Genomic DNA, 22971 nt, shown 5'->3' with positions numbered 1-22971 from the left:
CTATATTTAAATTATCTCTTAAAGTTATCATCTAGATAATGTATTACTTTATATAAATAATGGTTTCAATTCTGCCTACTCAGAATGAGTTCTGATTGATAGCATATACCTTCCTGTGATTATGGTCCCTGTTTTGAATTTTGTCTCTTATAAGCTCGTTGTAAATATATTTTTTTCATTTATAAGAGCAAATCAATTGTGATATATTGTTCTGTCTAAAGTTCTCATTTTCCATTTCAGTCAGACTGATCTGCTTTATCTTGTCCGTATGTCTGTCTTTGCAAAACATGGATCTCATTTTGAGCCTGCAAATAGTCCTGTACAGTAAATTGGAATGTTTTTGTCAAATCATGGGATAAAGTTGATTTGACTTTTTTTCCCGATACTTTTGCTTTTCCTAATTTCATTTAAATCATAAGGAATGAGTTATAGTTTACTAGTAGAGTTGCTTGGTTACCATTGTTAATTGCTTTGCAACTCTGTTAATTGCTTTGCAACTCACTTCACTAAAATATTTTTAATGGTTTTTCTGTAGCAAAATGATGGCTATCGATCCTTATCCCTGTCTGGTCATGTTGGTTTTGATAGTTTACCAGATCAACTGGTTAACAAATCCATCAAACAGGGCTTCTGCTTCAACATCCTTTGTATTGGTAAGTAGTATCAGGGGGGTTTAAGGTTTTAATTGTAAACTATACCTCTCCTTAGGAAGTGACTGACATTTAAATCTAGTTGTAACCTAAAATTCTTTCTTTAATGCTAAGCATGAACTATGATTCCACCCCTTCCTTCAGCTTTTTTTTACACCCTCACTCTTTGCTTTTATATTTAGCATTTTCATAAATAACGTGAAGATCAAAAACATTGAAGATGGATGCTATGTGTTTATTGATTTATGGGTAACTTCTTGGAATCTTTTCAGTAAAATGGAATACACCCAATTTTTACTGTAACAAAGAATTTTGGACCAAAAAATCCTAAAACCCAAGGTGATGATACTAAAATATTTCTGTGCTTATCAATTATTTGCTTTGGTATGTTGTTCGTGTTTGTAACAAGCTGTGTGTTGAACCCTGTGATTTCACAGCTAGTCACATAGCTTTTTAAAATCTATAGAAAATTTGTTTGTACTTTTGAAGAAACCAAAGCGTCAAGGGACCATTCTGCTTATTGCTTATAATAAGTAACTCTTATCTGTGGAATAAGAATTTAACAAAGTGTATTTAGTGCTCATTACAAAAAAGCAAGGCAGGCAAATGTTCTGTTCAGAGAAGTCAGTTCACAAGTGTTTTTGCAAATTCGACCAGTTGCTGTGATAACACTTTTCTGTGTTTTGTAGGTATTTATTTAATGTGCAAAATCATTCTCCTCCTGCCTCTGTTTTTTTTTTTTTTTTTTTTTTTTTTTAATTTTAGGGGAAACTGGAATTGGGAAATCAACCTTGATAGACAGTTTGTTTAACACCAGTTTTCATGACCCTGTGTCAACACATTTTCAACCAAATGTAAGACTTAGAGCCCGCACATACGAACTGCAGGAAAGTAATGTTCATTTGAAACTGACCATTGTAAACACAGTGGGGTTTGGTGACCAGATAAACAAAGAAGATAGGTAAGTGTTGTCATCTTGCTATGATATTAGAAGGTTTTGGTCCTCAATTGCAATGCAGTTGCAAGCTGATTTTTTTCCCTCCTTTGGATTTTGTAGTAAATTTTTAAAAATATGTTCTAAATTGGTTATGTGTTTTCTCTGTGTACCAAATTGGACATGTTTTTCTTATCTTGGAAATGATTTGAGAAATCAGCTTCAGCTCTGGCCCCTTCTTTATATTACAATCTTTTACAAATATATGTCAAGAAAATATGTAATTGTTGCTGGAATTTCTTTGGGGGGGGGTCGGAGTGGGGAGAGACAGGGAAAAGGTCAATGAGGGACTTTTTAAACAGCCAAGCAGGTCATAAACTACAATACGTTGTATAGAGTAGACCTACAGAGTTTTTAAAAGACCTTAAGCTGGAAGAAAGATCATATGTATTTAAGACTTTTGCATTTTGAACAGTTTCATTAAAAGATGTAGAAGTATAAAGCTGGTATAATTCAGAGTGTGTTTTGAGTCTCTGTTTTTATGAATCAAAGATTTTAAGATATTGAATTGTTTTTCAGTGAATTTTGTTTCTTCCACCTTAATTCTAAAGAAGTTTTGTAATCCTTTGTGTTAGGTAAATGCCTAAGTGATGGTAGGTATAAATGAAGGTTAGAGAGTCATTTTAAGATTATCATGAGAGCTATGGCTTGCGACACAATTGAAAATAGTTGTTGTTAGTGACTTAGATGAATGAGATGTTAGTAAATTTTAATACAAACACCAGAGATTTTAATGTGTGGTAGAACTCTTTATATTGCAAGGAGCTGTCTTTTAATCCTTCTATATTAGTTTTGTATCTAACAACTTCGTGTAACAGCAGAACTGTAAGGGCCTGCTGTTTATACATCCAGCAACACTTTCTTCTTGAGAACAGATTACAGTCTGGTTTTAAGCAGGATAAAGAATACTTAAACTGCACTTATATTGCAAATCGAATTTTCATTCTTCTCTTGTGTTCTTCCTTTTTAATGTGTTTATTGGTTAAGAGGTCTCTCATGTACAGTACTTCATCTTCAGAAGATACAAGAAGTCCTATTTCTTGGCAGTGGTAATTGCATGTTATTTCTTTTCTTGTATTTCTAAGAGTTCTTTAGTTGCACAGCTTGATTACAAAAGTTTATAAAACATTGCTTGGGAAGATCAGTAACAAGCAGAAGTAATTATACATAGCTTTTTCACTAATAGTAGCTAGGGAATATTTTAACAACTACGCAGTTCCCATTCTTCAAGTAGCGTCTCAGAAACTAAGATTATTCAGTACATTTAATTTTCTTTTCTACTATGTAGATAGTTGAGCATCCTGTTGGAATGTAAAGCAAAAATCCACAAGACAGTAAGGCAGGAATTTCCTTCTAAGTCTTGCTCTGCTTAGGAGTAGCTAATCTCTGGTTGTTGAAATTTATTTTATTTCTTCCAGCTATCAGCCAATAGTGGATTATATAGATGCACAATTTGAAGCCTATCTCCAGGAAGAACTGAAAATTAAACGTTCTTTGCATAGCTACCATGATACTCGCATCCATGTCTGCCTCTATTTCACTTCACCTACAGGCCATTCCCTTAAAACTCTAGATTTGTTAACCATGAAAAGTCTTGACAGCAAGGTAAGAATCTGAAACAGAGTTATAAGAATTTGTCATGTTTTTTGAAGCCTCTTGTAGCTTCTAGCTCCTCTAGCACCTTTCAGTTCTGTAACTGTGTGGGGTTTTTGTTTGTTTGTTTTTAGTACTGGTGCACCTTACGTTCAGAATAGGTTGGCTCAGCAAGTAGCTTGCAGTTCATCACCTATTTATTTACAAATTGAAAGGACAGAGAGACACGTCCCCTTTAAGACAAGGTTAAAAAAAGAAGCACAGCAAGTTTAAAAAGTAGTGCATAATTTTTTTCTTTTTGTAACAAACCGTTTAAAATCTTATCCTGATTGGATAGAGTGACCTCCACATGTGCTGTAACCTTTTTAATAAAGCTTATTTCTAGTTCATTATCAAATGTTTGGGGCTGCTGGAAATCTGCAGGATTTGTTGGTGTATGAAACAGTTTTGTAGCACTATGAAGAAGTTTATTATAGTAACGGAAGAGGCAAGTGCCACGAAGAATAAAATTCTCCCAGTGTGGCTTTCTCTAAGATAGGCTGAATCAGTGTTCTAAACTTCATGTCCTGATTTTTTTTGAAAGCTTTAAAATAGTAGTTTTCAGTGTAATTACCTGCACTTTCCAAATTCTTAGCTTTCTTCCTAAAGTGAGGTTATGTGAAGTGGATGAAGCTAAATGTTTAACCCATTTTAAGGACTCCTGTATCATTTGGTTTTAATTTGTTAAAATTTTGAGAAATTTGAAAACTTCAATGTGTCTCTGCTCCTATAAATTGCCATTCCCTTTGTGCTTTAGTTGAGCCTCTCCTGCTAAATTTTCTTCTCTGCCTTTCCTTGTTCATGAGATTTTTCTTCAAGATGAGAGTTAAATCAGCCGTCTATTTCAGCTTTGTGATTGATGAGCCCATTCAATATTTTTGTAATTTTGTTTGATGATGAATTTGGTGTGCAGGGTGGCACAGCTTTAACCAATTCTGTATTCTGATCTTTCTCAATAGCATAGAGTGGGGACAAGAGGAGGGGGGCAGATAGGGGCGAGTAGGGTTGTTTCTTTGAGCTGTGAAGCTGGAGGTTGTGCTAAACCACAAAACTGGTTTCTTGGTTGTGCTGGCTTTTTAGTGAAGATTGAAATCCCTTAAGAGCAGTGTGCCTCTTCCAAAAGAGGAATAAATAGGTCCGTGATTCCCAGCATCCTGAAAAATGTCTTTCCATCAGGATAAAAATAATTCTGCTCTGTGGAATTTTAGGTTCTAGCCACCTACTTTGAATATTTTGGGCTTTGCTTTGGCTCAGAAAGAAAATTGCGTATAACGTCGTTGTTCTATCCATTTGCAGTGGATTCTACTTTCTGATCTTACCACAGATATATATATGTATACACACACATGAGAAAAATGTGTGTATATATATTTGCTCTAGTTTGGTTTCCATCTCGTTATGGAATGTGTCTGTGATGCATTAAGTACTGTGTTCTCCTAGTGGTAGTTCCCAGGATGTGAAAGTTCCTGGGCTGATTCACTTGAGTGCAGTATTCCATAAAGAGAAGGTGGTACAGCAGAAAGTTTATATCAAGTGTATAAATCTACATCAGAGGCTGTCCTCAGTTTCTACTTCCTAAATCAGCTGCAGTATATACTGTTATGCATTTGTTATGTCTATTTGCTACAAAACAAGGCCAGATTACACAAATCAGAGGTAAAGAGGATACTTGGAACAGGATGGGCTCATCCTATATTCTGTTTTTAATTGTTGAAGAAAAACAGGCATATCTGAGGACAATTCATTTTTTTTCCATTGCTTATAAATTTAATGACTAGCCAAAAACTTGGCGTCTAACTTTCAGACATTAGAAAGTCCTGTAGTTTTGCTTAGGACTAGGTCAGTAGAGATCAGCCAGTTCTCATTCAGAGATCAAGGAAATCTGCTTCTGCATGCTTTCTTGCTGTGAACTAGTAACTATTCAGGTAACATACCTGTATTTTTGCAGAATTATGTACAGATGACTATGAAGTCAGGAAATTACGTGAGTGTATCTTGTGGGGTTTTGGATTTTTTTCTTCATGAATAGTCTTTGGAAATTCTTGTCCTGATCTGTACAGATTTACTGCATGGAAATTGGGAATTTGGAGGTAATCATGCCACCAAAACATTCAACCAGAAGATTATGTATTTGAGAGTTCAATACAAATCTTAACATGCAGATGCCTACAAATATACATAAATCAGCCTGCAAGATATCAGCCAGGAATAATTCCAAGTATATGTATTTTTCCTTCTCTAATGCCAAAACATCTGCTGCATCCTTATGCTGTACGGTGTTACATGAAAACCTTAATTTAGAGTAATAATATGGTTTCTAATTGTGGGGAAAAACAATGATATGTTATCTTTCAGACAGAAGGATGATCAGAGGGCTAGATTTGGGTAAATCACTTGATACTGCAAAGAGTGAAATAATGTGCGTGGATGAAGTTTAAGGTTTATCTTGGTGATTTTTTATGGTCATTTTAATGAAACATGATTATGCATTGCTACTGAATGAGGCAGTCTCAGCTGCTTCCTCCTGTTGTGTTTACGTGTTTTGGGAAACCAGTTCCCTCAATATGGGAACTGATTTAAACTGAAACCTTAAGATTTTTGCTTGGTTAGGGAACTGATCGGGTAATCTGTCTCCCTAGTGCTGCACAGATTTAGTTCTACCTGGAACAGACCAGCTACAGGGAAGGGGAAAGGGAAGGGCAGGGCTGTTGCTTTTGTTGTAAGAGTAGATTTTTTTTATGTGGGGTTAAAATGATTATGTAATTATGGTCTGTAGTTTTGTAGCAAAATTCAGTTTGGTAGTGGTGAAAATTGGTAGCTGGGGATGAGGCTGGGAAGAGTTGGCTGGTTTCCGAAGCCAAGGAGAGAGCACTGGGACTTGGGGCACAGGGGAAGGGTTGGGTGTAAGGACACCTGACCTGGGATCCTGTAGAAAGGTTCCTGCACCTCCCCTGCATTGTTTGCACATCTCCATGTGGTCCAAAACAGGTTAAAATCTCTTGCTGATACAAATGTGTGCTTACAATGAATGTTGTCCGTGGATGGAAGTACTGAGATACCAGTTTTCAAGTAAATCTTAGATGTTGCAAGCAGAAATAAATGTTGTTTAAAAGATTAAGCAAAGATAAAACTTCTTTTGCTTCTAAAGCCAGAGGAATGTTGCTTTTCGATTTTAATAGAACAGTTGCGGTTTAACATCAATCTTGACAGCTGTAATCACAGTTTGTGGTGATTTTGCTTTTCTTTTGTTACTTGTCTCCTCAGTAGTTTTTCTGCTATTCACTGTGCAAGCAAGTCTTTCCCAGTTAATGAGTACTTGAGAAACTTTCGTGTTGAGGTCCTAAGACAGAGTGAAGGTTAGCAGAGTGAAGGTCTGAGGGCTCTGTTGTTCATCCAGGTTTAACGCTGTATAGTGGAAAACCTAAGCTGTTTTACCTCAGCTAATTTGAATGAAGCTGTGAATTTTTCATAGTTGTATTAGGTTGTTCTTATAGTCCTAAATTAACTCAGTCATCAAAAGAAATTCTATCATTTTATCTGATTTTTCGATATTTTACCACGTACGTACTTAGGCTGCATAATTAAGGACTGTAGTCAGGTAGTCTTGGAAGTCTTATTTTAGGGTTGGTATGCTTCTCTTTTAGACATTTTGTTTAATACAGATGGAAAGCATACTTTAAAAAATTGCTAAATCTTGTAATCCACTTGTCTGAATTAGGCTTTTTAATTGTAAGTAAGGTATTTGCACTGGAGGAAATTGGGGAGGAAAGTGCCATACGGGTGGGAAAATAAAAGGAATGTGAGGATGAGATGCTTCTAATTAAAAAAAAAAAAGTTTGTTTCATTTTAATGTTGCTGAATTTGAGAGAATTTTTCTGCAACCAGAACATTCATGGGTTTTGTCTAGAATTGCGGTGGTGGGGAGACAAACTTAATTTTCATGAAATATTCCTGAAGTATTGATATGATAGGCTATGATCTTCCTTGCAAATATTTGTCAGCGTAAGTAGTTACCTTTCCAAGAGGCTTGTTTCTCTGAGTGACTTAGTGTCTATTGTTACTACTTTCTTTTTTTTTTCTCTTGTGACATGTTTTAGTGTTTTGGGAAGACTTTTCATATTGTGTTTTTTTTTTTTAATCAGTTAATGAGATTCCATGATTAGAATTTTATGTTTAGAAAGAATATTCAGAAGAATGAAGAGAGTATGCATGTGGTGGGTTTTGTTTTGTTCTCTTTTTGCATTTCTCATCAAGGAACTCTGGAAAAACTGTGTCCTGAAATCTGGAAGAATTGTTTGTGCTGTTCAAGTGACTAAAATATTTGGACATTAATTCTTTGTATCATGTTACGAAAAATGTATATTTTGGAGTGATGATAGGAAGGTAGTAGATGCCGAAGTATTATTAAAAATACCAGGTTATTGTCATAACTGTTGGTAACTTACATTAGTAGGCTTGAATTTGAATTCTGAATAATTAGTGTAAAAACTGGTAAGGAAGATTCTTGAGTCTTCATCATTCTTCTCTTGCCAGCAGAGACTTGTGAAACACTGCTGCGTTAGTGTCGAGGAATAAGAGCTATAGGTAAGAGTGGTGAGGTGAACAAGATGTTGTTATAGCTGAAAGGAACCCAAGAAAGAGGTACAGGGGTTGGCAGAGTTCAGTACTGACAGCTTCCTTTTGTTTGTGTATTTAAACGGTTGATTTTCATTTAAGGCCTGAACCACATCCCCCAGCTCTATAAAGTAGATATTTATAACCCTGTTAAAAAATAGCTTTTTTGGCATTTAGTTAGTAAATAGGTGCTGCTGCTCTTTTCTTTGAGTACTCACTGTGTGAGACCTCCTTCCTTATTCTTTTCTCTGAATCAATTAATTTTGAGCAAGTTCATTAAATAGTGTGGTGTTGCTCTGTTAAGTGATGCCAGTGAATAGATTTTGCTTGGTGTGTGAAGCTTGCATTAGCTGTTTATGAAACCAATCAGTTATCGATTGATAGGGAAGTTTTAAAAAGCTTATCACCAAAAATTTTAATGTATAAAAGTTGTCACCTCAAAATTGAAGCCTTACACATTTCATATATTTCTATCATTAATAGGTGAACATTATACCAATTATAGGCAAAGCAGACAGCATTTCTAAAACCGAGCTACAGAAGTTCAAGATCAAACTCATGAGTGAATTGGTTAGTAATGGCATCCAGATATACCAGTTTCCAACTGATGATGAAACCGTTTCTAAAATTAATGCCATCATGAATGTAAGTAAATGGCTTTAGCATTAATATTTTTGTTCTAAAGCACCATCTCTATTGCTATGTTTCGTGTCTGCTCTTTCATGGTTATTTTGGTGCTTATGGTTTTGTATTTGTAACAAGCTACATGTTTATTTTTCTCTCTCCTTATGCTTGAGGCAAAACTCATTTGTTCTTGTGTTCTTTCTCCTTCACAAATCTTCCTGTCCCTCTGCTGTTGATCCCACTTGTTTTAGGAAGCTTTTCTTTTTTTCTGTGCTTAAGAACAGAAAAGTAAAGAGGATCTCACTCAAATTACTTATTCTAATTTCTGGTTAATCAATACATAATTCTTAACACAGACAGATCGGCTTTGCTTCTTTCCTCAGTGAATACCACCTTACATCTGTTAGGGAAGATATTCAAGTCCCTCATTTCTCCATTTTTCTCTGATTTTTTTTTTTGTTATGATGGCAAATCTTTTTTCCATCTACTTTTTCCCTTTTATTTATTACTTTCCTTCCAAATGTTTTGGGGGATAAAATGTCAGATAGAATTATGGCTTTTTTTTTTTAATACTGTTGCGCTTCCAGATTCTTTCAGCAGTATCTGTCAGCTTAAACTAGACTTTTGAAGCTAGTGTTCTCTGTTTTGAGCACTCTGTTTGAATTTGCTGTTCATGTGTATATGTTCTTAAGCTTCGAAGTAGGGAGAAGGAACTGGTATGCTGAGGTATATGGATCCGCAATTCCAACGTCTGTCACTTGTGCCAGGGGTGAGAATGGGTAGTCTGTCATTCAGCAGCAGATCCTTTTACTGTGAGGAAAGGCTTTTTTCTGGAACTTGGCCAATTTCATGTTCTTCTAATGATTTTTTTTCCAGTTAATAGTATTTTTTTGGGACAGTAGTTGTGGGTCAAACAGACAGTACCCAGGCTGTATTTCTGGCCACTTGGCAGTGCCCCTAACAGTAACAATACCTTAGGTTTAAGCCTGTGATTGTGTCATGACTATTGCTGGTAACGTCAGCTTTGGGTCCATGTAAATTAGAGGGATGTGTTCTAGAGAGACTTTATTTACTGGCCTTTCTCATTTAGAGCATGGTGAGCACCCTTCTCAAACACTGCTTCCTGATGTGCTCAGTGATAATTGTACTAAGCTTTGAAAAGCAGGAGTATGTTTCTGATCTTCTGCTGAAGCCTCAGAGTTCCCTTAGTGTCTTGGCAAGCTGGGACTTCACAAAATCACAGAATAGCTGAGGTTGGAAGGACCTCTGGAGATCATCTAGATCAACCCCACTTGCTCAAGCAGGGTCAGCTAGAGTAGGCTGCCCAGGACTATGTCCCGTCAGGTTTTGAGTATCTCCAAGGATGTAGACTCAGCAACCTCTCTGGGCAACTTGTTCCAGTGTTTGACCACCCTCACAGTAAAAAATTCTTCCTACATTTAAATGGAATTTCTTGTATTTCAGTTTGTGCCAGTTGCCTCTTGTCTGTCACTGGGCACCACTGAGAACAGTCTGGCTCTGTGTTTTTTACTCCCCTCATCACGTACCACAGATACCTTCCCCCCACAATACACCCTCCCAAGGCTCCTGTTCTCCAGGCTAAACAGTCCCAGTCCTCTCAGCCTCTGCTCATATTTCAGATATTCTGATTCCTTAATTATCTTGTGGTCCTTTGCTGGGTTTTCTCCAGTGTGTCCATGTGCCTTCTGTACTGGGGAGCCCAGAACTGGACCTAGCACTCCAGATGTGGCCTCACCAGGGCTGAGTAGAGGGTAAGGATCACCTTCCCCCACTTGCTGATGACACCCTTCCTAATGCAGCCCTGGATGCTGTTGGCTGCTTTTGCCACAATGGCACATCGCTGGCTCGTGCTCAACCTGTTGTCTACCAGGACAACCAGGGCCTTTTCTGCAAAGCTGATTTCCAGCTGGTTGGCCCCCAGCCTATTGGTGCATGGGATTATTCCTCCTGGGGTGCAAGACTTGGCATTTCCCATTGCTGAACTTCATGAGGTTCCTGTCAGCCCGTTTCTCCAGCCTGTCAAGGTCCCTCTGAATAGAAGCACAACCATTTGCTGTATCAGCCACTCCTCCCAGCCACTCCTCCCAGTTTTGTATTGTAGTTTGACTTCTGTATCAGTAGCTTGATTAGCTACTGATCTATTTAGATTGATTTTTTTTTTTTTTGGTTTGAAACTGTTTTATGGCTACAACCTTTTGGATTTTCCTGAAGACATACTTTTCTTTTCCTTCAGTTTTCAACTATTTGCTTTGCCATTCTTATGTAAGAATGATAAGAGATAAAACTGTATGGATGTGACTCTTACAGGGACATTTACCGTTTGCTGTAGTAGGAAGTACAGAAGAGGTGAAAGTTGGAAACAAAATGGTGAAAGCTCGTCAGTACCCGTGGGGCATTGTGCAAGGTAAATGAATTCTCAAGGTATTTTTATGAGAATGAACTTTTTTGTTAAAATATAAAATTCACCAAAACTAAAAAGGATGGCTTATATTAGCCACTCATGCCATATTGATTGTATTTGCATCAACAGTTTAAAAATGTAACAGTTAATATTTGAGGTATGCAGTAGCTGGTAGCTTCATCAACATATCCTTGGAATCAAGCTGTGAGATGGTATATGTAATACTTGGGTAGGTTGGTATTGTAGAAGTAGCTCTAGCAGTACTAAATTTTAAAGTTTTTTCATTGTTAGAATGCAGAAGTATTAAAAAAAAGAAGTTTATCGTTCAACTCAAACAGGAAATCAAGAAGTGTTGGGCCATGCTCACCAGTACTTCCAGTTAGTGCTTGGATGTGTATATTAGAAATTATGATGAAGCATGATAAAAAATAAACGAAGGAATAGCTTATGCAGGAGTTATAATCAGTTAACAAAATAAAAGAAACCCAGTGCTGTTTAAAATACATTTTGACAATTTTGCTACTTGTGTATAATAATCAAATCTCCTGCTTTTAACTGATTAGTGGAAAATGAGAACCACTGCGACTTTGTAAGGCTTCGTGAGATGCTCATTTGCACGAATATGGAAGACTTAAGAGAACAGACTCATGCACGACATTATGAGCTGTACAGACGCTGCAGACTGGAGGAGATGGGCTTCAGAGACACTGACCCTGAGAACAAACCAGTCAGGTAAGGGACTTCCATGTGCAGTGCTGGCTCTCAGTATCCATTCAATTCACGTTTGCCTGTATCAAACACAGAGTAAAGTTCATACATAGAACAGTTTTTCCAGGGAGAAGGAATTGTTTTTGTATCAGAGTAAAGTATAGTCCTGCTCATTCGCTTATCTCGATGGACCGGTATATGGGGTATAAGAGCATTGCTTTTAAAGGTATACAAGCTAGTTATATTTCTGAAATATTACTGTTTTATAATAAAGGTAAGGATTTTAATTTCCATCATGGAGAATGTCTGTCTTCTTCAGAAACATACATTTTATGCCTTTTAAATAACTTTCATTGCATATGAGTTTGTTGTTTTTGCTTTTTCTCTTACTAATATTTGATTCTGGACAATGGGATGATTGGAGTCAAAGTTCAGAAGGATCTGAATCAAACACTTTTACAAAACCATTGATTACATTGTTAATTTACCACCTTGTCTGCCATAATGACAAATGTCTAGCTAGACTTCTCAGGTCAAGAAATGTCTTGTTAGACTGTACAGAGAGTTAGTAGAGGATTCCAAAGGAAAGTTAAGCAAAGGCATAGAGACACTTGATTGTTTCATGTAATAAAGCTGCTTTCTGCAGGAGATATTTACCGTTTCTGTATCTGTATTCCCCCTCTTCCAACTACCTGTCTAGTTGTTTTACCTGTTAGAACAGGATGGTCAATACGTACCTGTCAGCAAATCCATACCTCTGAATGAAGCAGGTACTGTCTCTTAATGCTTGGGAGCTTGGGGATATTGCAGTAGGGTAAGAGGGTCATGAATGACTTGGAAGTACCTCAGGCTATTGCACTGGAGAGGTCCAAGATATTCCCCATAAGTTAGGAATATTTAGGAAGTATGGAGGGACACCAGTTGTACAGTTAAAAAGAAGTAAGGACATAGGCAGGACTTTGGATATTATGTTCTTTGAGAGAAGACTACCAGAACGTAAAACATCATCCACAGGAATTTAGGCTATTAATTCTGTTGCTTCCAGGACACCTTGTTTATATTGGGATTTTATCAAACAACTATGTAGTTAAATTGGATAACTGAATAATAATAATAATTAGCGTAATTTAAATTTGTGGGCAGTTATGAACATAATGAATCTCATTTATACACCTTGCAAAAACAATATACAAACCTTTTTCTATGAAAAGAAGTCATGTAGTCATGTTAAGTCATGTACTGGGATATTCCGAAAGGTATTAAGGATTGCATGTGACCAAATGCCATATCAGATTAAAAAATTATATGCGATAAGCTATTTTAAAAATTAAGAATCTGTCATTTGGTGCTTAAGGGGATAAATGGAATACTACCTAAGGCTAAACTTAGTCATGTACTTATAATTTGGGTTTCAAGCAGCCAATCAGCAATAGGTTTGGAAAACATGTTACTGCAAATTTTACAAAATGAAGTTAATGGATAGCAGAATATTTGGGAGGACGGTTTGTGGGTTTTAAGCAGTATGTTATAGTGTGGAGGTAGACCTCTTTTTTGTGGATGGTCTAGTCCTGCGCTATTGATGGTTCAGTTAGGTCTATTAGGAGTTTTAGATGGAGAAGTTGTAAAATTCCTAGATTCAAGTCAATTTCAGCAAGAGATAATTGCTGAGATGTTTGGAATGGGAAAACTTGGGGTGTAGATGAAAACAAAAATCTAGGCATCAAGAGGGCTTCAAGCCAAACTTCTGTGCGTGTGTATATATAGGCCTAGTAAGTTTAGATGTTTGCAAGGGAGGACAGGATTATTACTGCTTTGCAGTAGGACATTTTGAAAGTCCTTTTTTGAGTCCAAACTCTGTTGTTACTGCAGGGAACATTCTTCCTTTGGAAGAAGAAAACTGAAGGGCGAGGGTCTGTTGAAAATAGGCAGAGATTAATATTTATGCGTATACTTGTTCATTGGGATTCTCTGACGTTAATTATTCTCTAGTTATTTTTCTGTGTTCATAATTATGATTTGCTCATCATCAACTTCTCAGTTACTTGAAATGGTACAGAATGCACCAAACTGGAGCAATCACTCTATGCTTTAATTCTTCCTGAAACTGGGGTATTCAGACCTTATAGTTCTCAGGAAAAAACATGTTTATTTTTCAGTCTGTATACAAGATGATAAGTAAAAAACAGGAAGAATTCAGGAAAATCAGTAAGTTCACGTGCAGAGGAAGGTTGATATGATGTAGCTACCCTTTCTGAGAAAGGAAACTACCATATCTAAAAGAGTATTAGACTTTTCCTTAACAAGTCACTTTAGGAAAAGAGTTCATTTGACCCAGTGTAGACCTTTGCATTTGAGCTAAATATTTTAACCTCCTTATGGTAAGACTGAACCCCATCCAGAATGCCTCTTTTCCAGGTCTTTACTGGGAAAATGGTAACTATTTGGATCTGCCACATCCTAAGCATTGCTATATTGCTAACTTTGAAAGGCCATTGGGTCAAGGAACTGTGCTAAAAATACTTGTCACTGGTTAACTTACACTTTTTTTTTCATCTGATATACCTTAAGTAATGTTGGAATGTTATGCAAAAAGTCCTATGTGTAATTTTCAGATTTTTTTTTTAAATTTAAGTGAACAAACTGTAAAATATTGTTCAAGTATCTGTCTTGTCAAATTCTAATGGTGCAAACCAAATTGCACAAAATATGCAACATTGTCTTCCACTGAGAGTTGAATTCACATAAACCAGGGTTTTTATTTATGAACAGAACTTGTTTGATTTGCATCTTTGTTTTTAGGCTTCCATGTCCTAAATCTTACACAGATAGAAAAACTGTATGTCACAGCTATGCTTCTGTAGAAAGGTAGGTGATAGTGCTGTTATGAGGTATGTAATAGATTAGTAAGGTGTATGCTTTCTTCAAAATCCCTTCCCTCCCTTACTTCAGAACGTCTATAAGAATAAATTAAATAACTATCTTTTAACTTTTTAATTTTGCAAATGGAGTAGTAAGGAGTATAAAATTCTAGGGGTCCACCACAGAAGAGGGAGAGCACCTGTAAACTTGTTTTTCATAATGTACTGTATGAAGAGCAGTGAAACCAGTCTTGGGTAAAGTAAGAAGCCTTTTACTGTTTGCAGTGTATGCAGTTATCTTAAAAGGATAGTGTCGGCATAAATTCTCATGAACTGTTAACTCCCCCCCTCCCTTTAAAATGGAAGTCTCTTCAGATCATTATGTTGCTGATATGAAAACGTAAAAGGGGAAATTTGTTTTAATTTTGTCCTCATGATTTTCAAAACATTTCAGTGCTGGGGAGCGGAGATTAAAAAAAAGAAATTATACATGTAGCCTGATTACTTAGTAAATCTGGTATCTGAAAGGTTAATCTGATATTAATTTCAAAAGAGCCCCTTTGTTGCTTTACCTGGTAAACTAGCTTGGTTTGGGTCTAAAGGTGTCCACATAATGAAATGAAGGTGTGATTACAGTATGTTAGCCTAGTCTAGCATTGGCTTTAGCAGCTTTATTGGCCCTGAGTCAGCATGTTAGCAGACACAGGGTCTGAAAATGTGTGTAGTGAGATTACTAGTACTTGAAAAGCCTGTGCTTCAGTTTTGTTGTTATACATATGCTGTCTAAACTTAGAGATAGCGTGAATTAATATACCTGTGTGAAAACCATACCCTCGTTTCACCTGGTAGTTATAATTTCAGGTTTGACCTAAGTTAGTTCACAGCTGATAAAAAGAAGATTGTTCTTCTGAGCTTGTTTAACTGCGATGTATTGCTCAAGTACGATAGGGTAGGAAAGGGGCTCTGACCTTGAAATCTTGCAAAATTTTAAGTTTACACATGAAATTTTAAGATGATTCTTCTCGCTTAGATTTTATTTTGAATAAAAATAAGTGACTTTAGGATTGGGAAACTTTCTAGTCATAAACTTAAATACAGAAGAGAGAGAGAAGTTTCAGCTTACTGTTTACCTAAATCATTAAGATTTTAGGTTCCATAACTTTTTCCATTTATAAACTTACTTTCAATAGAAACAGTTAAAGATGAAACTTTAAAAATTGGTACAAAAGTAGATGTGTTGGGGTGTGTGTGTGTGTATACATATGTATGTTCATAAGATATTTAAATATCCATTTTCAGTGTATTTAAATAGATTTAAAGTAAAAAACAATTTTAAATATTTGATACATATTTTTTACATCAGCGTGGAAGGCATGAGATAGCTGACAAAGGGTGATAGCTGAGAGAGGATGGCTAGTCAGCATTCAGGAAATGTTAAAGAGAAGAATGGGACCCGGAAATAGCCCCAGAAGAGAGGGCGAACACTACCATTGTCTTGATCCTTTTGTAAGGCTTATTTCCTACAAGATACTGGACAGATTCTTTTGTTTTTCTAATTTATAACCAGTGGTGTAGCTCTGATCCACCAGCTCCATTCTTGTGGAAGCTTCTGACTTAAAAAAGAAAAAAAGTTGGATGATAAATGTTTTGTTGGAAAAACTGGTAACTCTGAGGAGGCATGCTTTCTAAAGGTACTGTGTTCTTTGGTGTATGAGGTACATCTGTGTGCAAGCTGCATTCCTTTTTCCATGGAAAGAGAAATTCCTAGCAAGAAAGAGAAGTAGAGCTTTTTCTGCCAGCACTGTGGTGGTAGCGGTGGCAGCAATAACAAGAAGTATTTGAATAAATTACCAATATCTTTCCATTTGCTAGGTAGCTTTGATATGAAAGAAGTTCTTCAATTTCCAATATCCATTTTTTGGAGGAATACAATTGCCTTGCATATTGGAATGTGTAGTAGAGTAACTTTTTTAAAAAGCAATGTGAACAGAGGCATAGACTTACAAATAAAGAAATTTTTTAATTACTTGTCAGTTTGTTCTGTTGCCAGACGTTGGCTCAATGACCTGAACTAATTTGCATTTATATAGTTTCAAATATAAATATGGTTAGTATAGAATACATTAGCTTTTGTGAGAGGGGATTCAGAAAGAAACAAGCAGTCTTGAGGTTTTTGATGCATGTTGGAAAGTAATCCTATCTTTTGGATATTGGAATATTTAGGAAATTGTATTTATTATCTATTTATGCAGCTCTGCTATGTTTAAGTTCTGACATGTAAGGAGCGGTATATGTTTTAAAGGTTTCATTATTGTCTTTCCTTTTTCATATGGAAATAATCAATTTTTTAGTTTTGCTAATGCTCCAGATGCTTTGTTTTTTTAACATTCTATTTTAAGTTTGGAGGTTTCACAATGTGGAAATTCTTGGGGATTTTTTCTGGCAATTTGAGTGTCTTGTTAACAAGTAACTTAAAGGAAAAGATTATGCATGTTAGAGGCAGAAAGTTATAACTCCATATTTTAGAAGCTGAGATTCCTATAATGCTGTAGTTTGAAATGTGTATTGCCTCGGAGCTGATAGCTTAAATAATTTTTACTTAAACCAAAATTTACAAAGGTAAGACCCTTGCTTCTATTTAGGTTCATTTATGACTTTTTATGTAGGGAGCTATAGATGTGTATATTTTTGACTATAAATTTTTTAATGAGTGTCCCAGATAGAGTTTTCCACGTTGAACAAAGCAGTATGCTGGAGACTTGTTTACATTTTTGGACTTCAGTCTACAGGAGGCCTATGAGGCGAAGAGGCATGAGTTCTACATTGAGATGCAGAGGAAAGAGGAGGAGATGAGACAAGTGTTTGTGCAGAGAGTGAAGGAAAAAGAAGCAATATTGAAAGAAGCAGAGCAAGAAGTAAGCATTCCTGTCTGTCTTGAGTTTGTGCGCTGAGATTTGGAACACTTAAGTTGAGCACTTAGCAGAATCGCAGCTAGTTGATATTTATGATTTCCTAATATTTAGATGGCAGTAGTGCTTAGAATCAAAAGGAGGTTGATTATGCAGTGCTAGATGCAAGCAAATAAATGGTAGTCTCCCCTGGAAGGAGGGAGCTTGTGGTCTAAAGGGTTGGTGGATAGGTGGGACAAGGTGGTGGATGGGACGAAAGATGAAGTAGCAGGAGAGTGATAAATATAACTGTTGTGTTTTTCTTAGCCTTCCTTTCTCAGTAGTCTGAGAAACATTGGTATGGCATGTCAGCACAGTAGGTGCTTTTCAGAAATAGGGTGCTGGAAGAGTAGGCTATGTGCTGGGGCTTCTAAAAATCACATTTTTGCAGTTGATTGCAGCCATCCATCACCTAGTTATTATAAGATTATAAAGTTGCAATTTTCTTTGTGCATTATGGTAGAGATAAGTTCTGTGGTGAGGGTTTGAAAAAAAAAAAAAGACACTGTAACAGCTGTTGTCTGAGATTTCCCCCCTTCCCCCCTCATCCCATGAGGGATTGTGCTCTTCACACTTGCAGAGTGAAGAAGGGATTCAGTTTTGGAAGACAGTAGTGGATATGATAGTGGGTCATATACCTGTGTGATCTCCAGCTTCAGTTACTAAATTTAAAGTGCAGCCTTTGTGTTGAGAGGTTGAAGGATTTCTTTTTTTAATCTTATCTATTTCCAAATAACATAATAGTTTTAGCAGCCACTGAAAAATCTTAATATATTGCACCTTCTAAATCCATGTTTAATAAGAAATATGTCAAATACTTGGAATATTTGGAGATGTGGAACATATCCTGAATATGTTGTTAAAGATTTAGTCCTATCAAGCTGGACTGACAAAAGAGGATCTTCGCATCTACTTTCTGCCAGACTCTTATCATGCGTATTTATATTCAAACACTGGTTTAATTAAAATTGGAAACCTGTATATATTTAGCAACACCTACTTCTGTACCTCAGTCTCCCAGCAAAGCTGTAACAGTTCTGTGAGGTGTTCAGATGCATCGTTTCAAATATGAAGAGGGTTTAATGCTTGGTTTTCTAAATCTGTTAAATTTCCTGTGCTGTTTGTGGAGAATAGAATCAGGTTCAGTCCTTTTCACTGTGAGACTATCTACTAGGAAGAATACTTGGCCATGTTCAGAGCAGATTCAGCTGAGTTTTATGCAGTGTCTCTGATACTCTTTGGTATCTTCTGTCTGTGATTTATACCAGGTGATTTCTTTGAGCTCTGCGTGTTCCAGCATGTTACAGATATTAGCCTGATTTCCTCCCCCCCCCGCCCTTCACCCAGTACCTGGTATGGGAAAGTGATCATGCAGTCACTTCTAAGGAACGTTTATCATGTACTCTCTTGCTGTTTCTTCTCCCAGATATGTGTATGAATACATGGAAACTAAAGAAAAACAGGAGTTTCTGTAGTATCCAAGATTGATTTTGCTCCCTTCATGCACTTTGTGGTTACAATGTACAGCCTTACTGCTCCTGAATGGTGCAGTTGTTTACCCTGCTTGTTTCTACCCTGAGTATTTTTATTGGTATACCTGTTTTTGCAATGCATCTGATTAATTCTTGCTGTGAAAAAACACGCACACACCCTTCCACTTAAAATCTCAGACAGCTCTTCTGTGTAGAGCAGATGTACCGCTATGTTTATAATTTTAGTTATTTCTTACTTTCCTCTCTGTAAAAGAAGGAAATATCTCTGATTTTTATGCCAGTGTGGCTTGTGTAGATAGGTGGATCAGAGATACAACATGGTTGAAGCTCAGGGATATTTTGATAGGGTTATAGTTTTTTTTCAGCCTGATCAGCCCCTTGATCCATCTGGTCACGCAGGTACAGAAGCAAGATGCTAGAAGAGTGTGTAGGGGGCAGATGGGAGGTGAGGAAGGGTGCAGGGGAATACTGTTTGGTTATCCTGCACAACTTGGTCAGTTTTAGCATACTATGCAAATGCATCTTTGGAGTAAAATCCATTAATATGTCAAAAGAACAGTCAAAGAACAATTCTTGTAGAAAAGCAGCTAGCTTCTGGGAGCTCAAGAATAATTCCCCAAACCAGATTTATTGTGTGTATACATATTAATATATACATGTAATTAATAAGCATATTTAAATACCTGTGTAACTAAAAAATGGATGGTTCCTTGCTCATCTGGTTTTAGGGAGGCAACTTCTACCTGACAGATCCTAATTTAATCATTTTGTTGGTAATTGTTTCTTTCCAAAGGACTGTTTATTTTTGATCTAATGACGATATATCCTGTAGTAAATCTAATACTCACTTAGTGCCTTCCATGGTTTCCACCCTTACTTTATGTGAAGTAGCCTAGCATCCAAAATGAGAATGATCTAAGTGATCATTTTTCCGGATTGCTCTTTTTCAGTCGTCTTAAAAGAACTGCCATTTCATGTAATTTTTAACACAAGTTCAGTAGCTGTTACTATTTTTAATTTTAGTGTTTTTTATATTGTGGTATCACCACCTTGTGTAGCTAGTTGGAAATGCAGTTTCTGTGCTTTCTCTCAACAGATACAGGCTAAATTTGAACATCTTAAGCGACTACATCAAGAAGAGAGGCTGAAACTAGAAAAAAACAGAAGAGTTCTAGAGGATGAAATGGCTATGTTTATTAAAAAGAAAGCTACTGCTGAATTACTCCAAACACAAGCATTAGTCTCTACACCTGTTGTTAGTTTGAAGAAAGACAAAGACCGCAAAAAGTAAGTGCTCACGCTAGTCATTGGGGTAGCAATAAAAAAAAATCATGTTTCACTTTTAAAACACAAATTTTAGTGACTTTTTGAAAAGGTATAAATGTGCTCATATTCTGTTATGCAATAAGAGGATAGAAGTATGTTTAAAAAAAACCAAAACAAAAAAACCCCAAACCATCATGCTTGAATCACTGGCTCTAAAATTTACTTTTGGAGTAATTATTGTATGTTCTGTGAGCATTTTTTTCTTTTTCCATGAAGGGACCAAGGTTTTCGACTTGAATTCCTGTGCTTTGATATCAGAGATGAAGAAATTGTGAATGTGCATGAACAAAGTGAGAGGGAGAAGTTAGAGAGGGAGAGGAACTTACCCAGGGAATCCCAGAAAAAGTGTCTGAATGCGGTACTCAACTTCTGAATGTAGGATATATTAGTTTTATGAAGCAGTCTGCTGCTGTCCCATAACCATAGTTGTATCTTCCTATTACAGGTTTTTGAGAAGAGGGATTGGTAAAATTGACTGTAAAATTGCACTGAGTAGTGAATATGACTTGACATTTCACTTTCAGAAAATATTGATCTTTCTCCCTCATATACCTTTTTTCCTCTTTCTCCCTAAAAGAAAAGCTTCAGTTAATTGTGAAATTTTAGAAATACATTCAAAGGTAGTCTCCAGAATGAAATGCCCATTTTCTTCCTATATAGCTAGTGAGTTGAATGACAAAAACAAGGAAAAAAGTCAAAAAAGTAAATAAAACAAGAAAAGAAGCAAAAAAAAATTTCTGTTTTTGGTAGATTACAACTTTAACCAACAAAAGGCTTTCTGCAGTAATGTTATACTGCAATTGAAAGCAGATTTTTGATGCATAAATTAAGCATAACTGCTAGATAATGAAAAACACGTGCACTTATTTCACAAATGTCAAGAAGTCAAATTTGACTTTTTCTGGGTGTATGGTAGCAGCCTGTTCTGTAGCTTTGCCAAAACTTGTTGCATTTCAAGAAATGTTACTAAATTCCTTTTTGCTAGAATCCTTTTTCAAGTTTCACATGTGAAAGTAGAATTCTTGGTAATGACAGTCATATATTATAGTACAATGAGTACTTCAGTTCAGAGGACTTTTAGATTTGCTTCCTCTGATTTAGCTTTACTTCTTCAGAGTATGTTATAGTTCATATGTTTTGTTTTTGTTTTTCACTTCCAGCTTTACGTAATACTGATGATAGAGGAAGCAAATGTTGATAATTTCTCTCAAGGAAGCTGTGATTCACAGTGTGCTTTTGAAGGGGAAGGAGTTGCTGTTTTTTACTGAAAGAATTTGGAAAATGTCTCTTATTACTGCAGGCTACAAGAGAAGATTTTTTAAAGTATGATCTATATGCATATGGTGCTGTGATTACTGTCACGTTAATATGTCTTCATGGACTTTCTATTACGCAGCTGCCTTGTTATGCACTTGCTTTACATACATGTGGCCAAATTACATTCAATTTTTATGCATTGTATGAAGGAAAATGTCCATGCCATAAACTGTTTCACTCATATGAATGCCATAGTACAGAAGTATTTAGTGAATATATCTAATATAACCTTTCTCAAGAGTTATTTTTATATGGTATGTTAATCTACTAAATAATATTTAATACAACTGTTGACATAATTCAGCTACTTACTGATTTTGCTGACAAGAATTCATTTATAAGCTTATAAACAAGCACTGTCCTAATTTTTGGATAGAATCTTTCTAATCAAAATTTATCAGATATTTTTGCAGTGCTGTTGTGTTACATGCTAGTTTATCTGACATTACTAATTTAGTTTGGAAAGTATCTGTAACTTAATGCTTGTGACTTTGCAGTCACAGCAAGAGGCTAAACTTTACAAAAAGCATTAACTTCAAGAGCTTCAGGTTAAAGCAAGTTTAAAATAGTTTCTGTCTTTCTAGTAGTTAGAACTAATTGGAAACATTCTATAAAAGTGCAATTCTCTGAATTTGTTTTGTGTGACTACTTTTAAATAAAATATTAACTTGAGAGAAATAAAACATATTGGTTTTGCTTAAGTGTTTCTGTGGTTCTTCCTCCTTTCCTCCCCTTACTATTAAAAACAGAGTAAATATTCATGTTAAACTAGAAAACGTAAATGTTTGTTATCTGTTTAAAGCATCTGATGTGGTTTGTTGATTAAAAAAGAGGTGATAGTGCATGCTGTGTCAGACAAGCAATGTGACTTGTCCTATGTCACTAATTATGACCAGGATTTTTCAATTTTATTCACACAGGGATGCATATGAATACAAGATTGTTTTTCTTCCATTCTGTTAGAATGGGAAGGAGTATATGATAAGATATAGAAACCCTTCATTGACCAGGAAAGGGTTATAAACTGCCAATTCAGTCAGTTGTTGAACCGTTGAAGTATGGTTGACAGAGAGGGGAAAAGTTAAGTGGAGACACCCATTTAGTCAGTGTATGCAGCCAGCGTATGGCTGACATTTTCTTCTTTCTCAGGAAGAATATTGGCCAGGTGCAGGCTCAGTGGTTGTTGTCTGATTGCTCCTTTCTGAGTGAAATGTCGCTTGATGCAAGATTGTATTTTTGGTTTGGCTTTGTATCATTGACTTGACCATTTGCATTTGTTTGATTAGAAGGAAGAATGTGTGCTGTCAGCACTCAGTTATCTGCTGGCGGGTTATCCCAGCCATTGATACTAGCTCGAGCACAGCTTTTCATGATTATTACTAAAC

The 22971-nt window shown here is 36.1% G+C and overlaps 1 protein-coding gene across 2 annotated transcripts in view; it reads left to right on the top strand.

The window, feature by feature from the left end:
• The window catches only part of SEPTIN10 (septin 10), a 29217-nt gene extending 6930 nt beyond the window's left edge, over positions 1 to 22287 (top strand). The window contains exons 2-11 of one of the 2 annotated variants that reach the window (XM_026096943.2): positions 536 to 653; positions 1416 to 1611; positions 3063 to 3249; positions 8374 to 8535; positions 10843 to 10939; positions 11500 to 11668; positions 14444 to 14509; positions 17285 to 17417; positions 20040 to 20230; positions 21430 to 22287. In XM_026096943.2, the coding sequence (XP_025952728.2) occupies positions 536 to 653; positions 1416 to 1611; positions 3063 to 3249; positions 8374 to 8535; positions 10843 to 10939; positions 11500 to 11668; positions 14444 to 14509; positions 17285 to 17417; positions 20040 to 20230; positions 21430 to 21439 (1329 nt within the window). In that variant the 3' untranslated portion in view covers positions 21440 to 22287. The remainder of the gene's footprint in view (positions 1 to 535; positions 654 to 1415; positions 1612 to 3062; positions 3250 to 8373; positions 8536 to 10842; positions 10940 to 11499; positions 11669 to 14443; positions 14510 to 17284; positions 17418 to 20039; positions 20231 to 21429) is intronic. The other variant, XM_064503547.1, reaches the window with a different exon arrangement.
• Positions 22288 to 22971: the final 684 nt, after the last annotated feature.

Source organism: Dromaius novaehollandiae, chromosome 1 (assembly GCF_036370855.1).
Source record: "Dromaius novaehollandiae isolate bDroNov1 chromosome 1, bDroNov1.hap1, whole genome shotgun sequence".
In the NCBI taxonomy this organism is placed as follows: Eukaryota; Metazoa; Chordata; class Aves; order Casuariiformes; family Dromaiidae; genus Dromaius; species Dromaius novaehollandiae.
The sequence above is the reverse complement of the archived record's forward strand: the minus strand, read 5'-3'. Positions and strand labels throughout refer to the sequence as shown.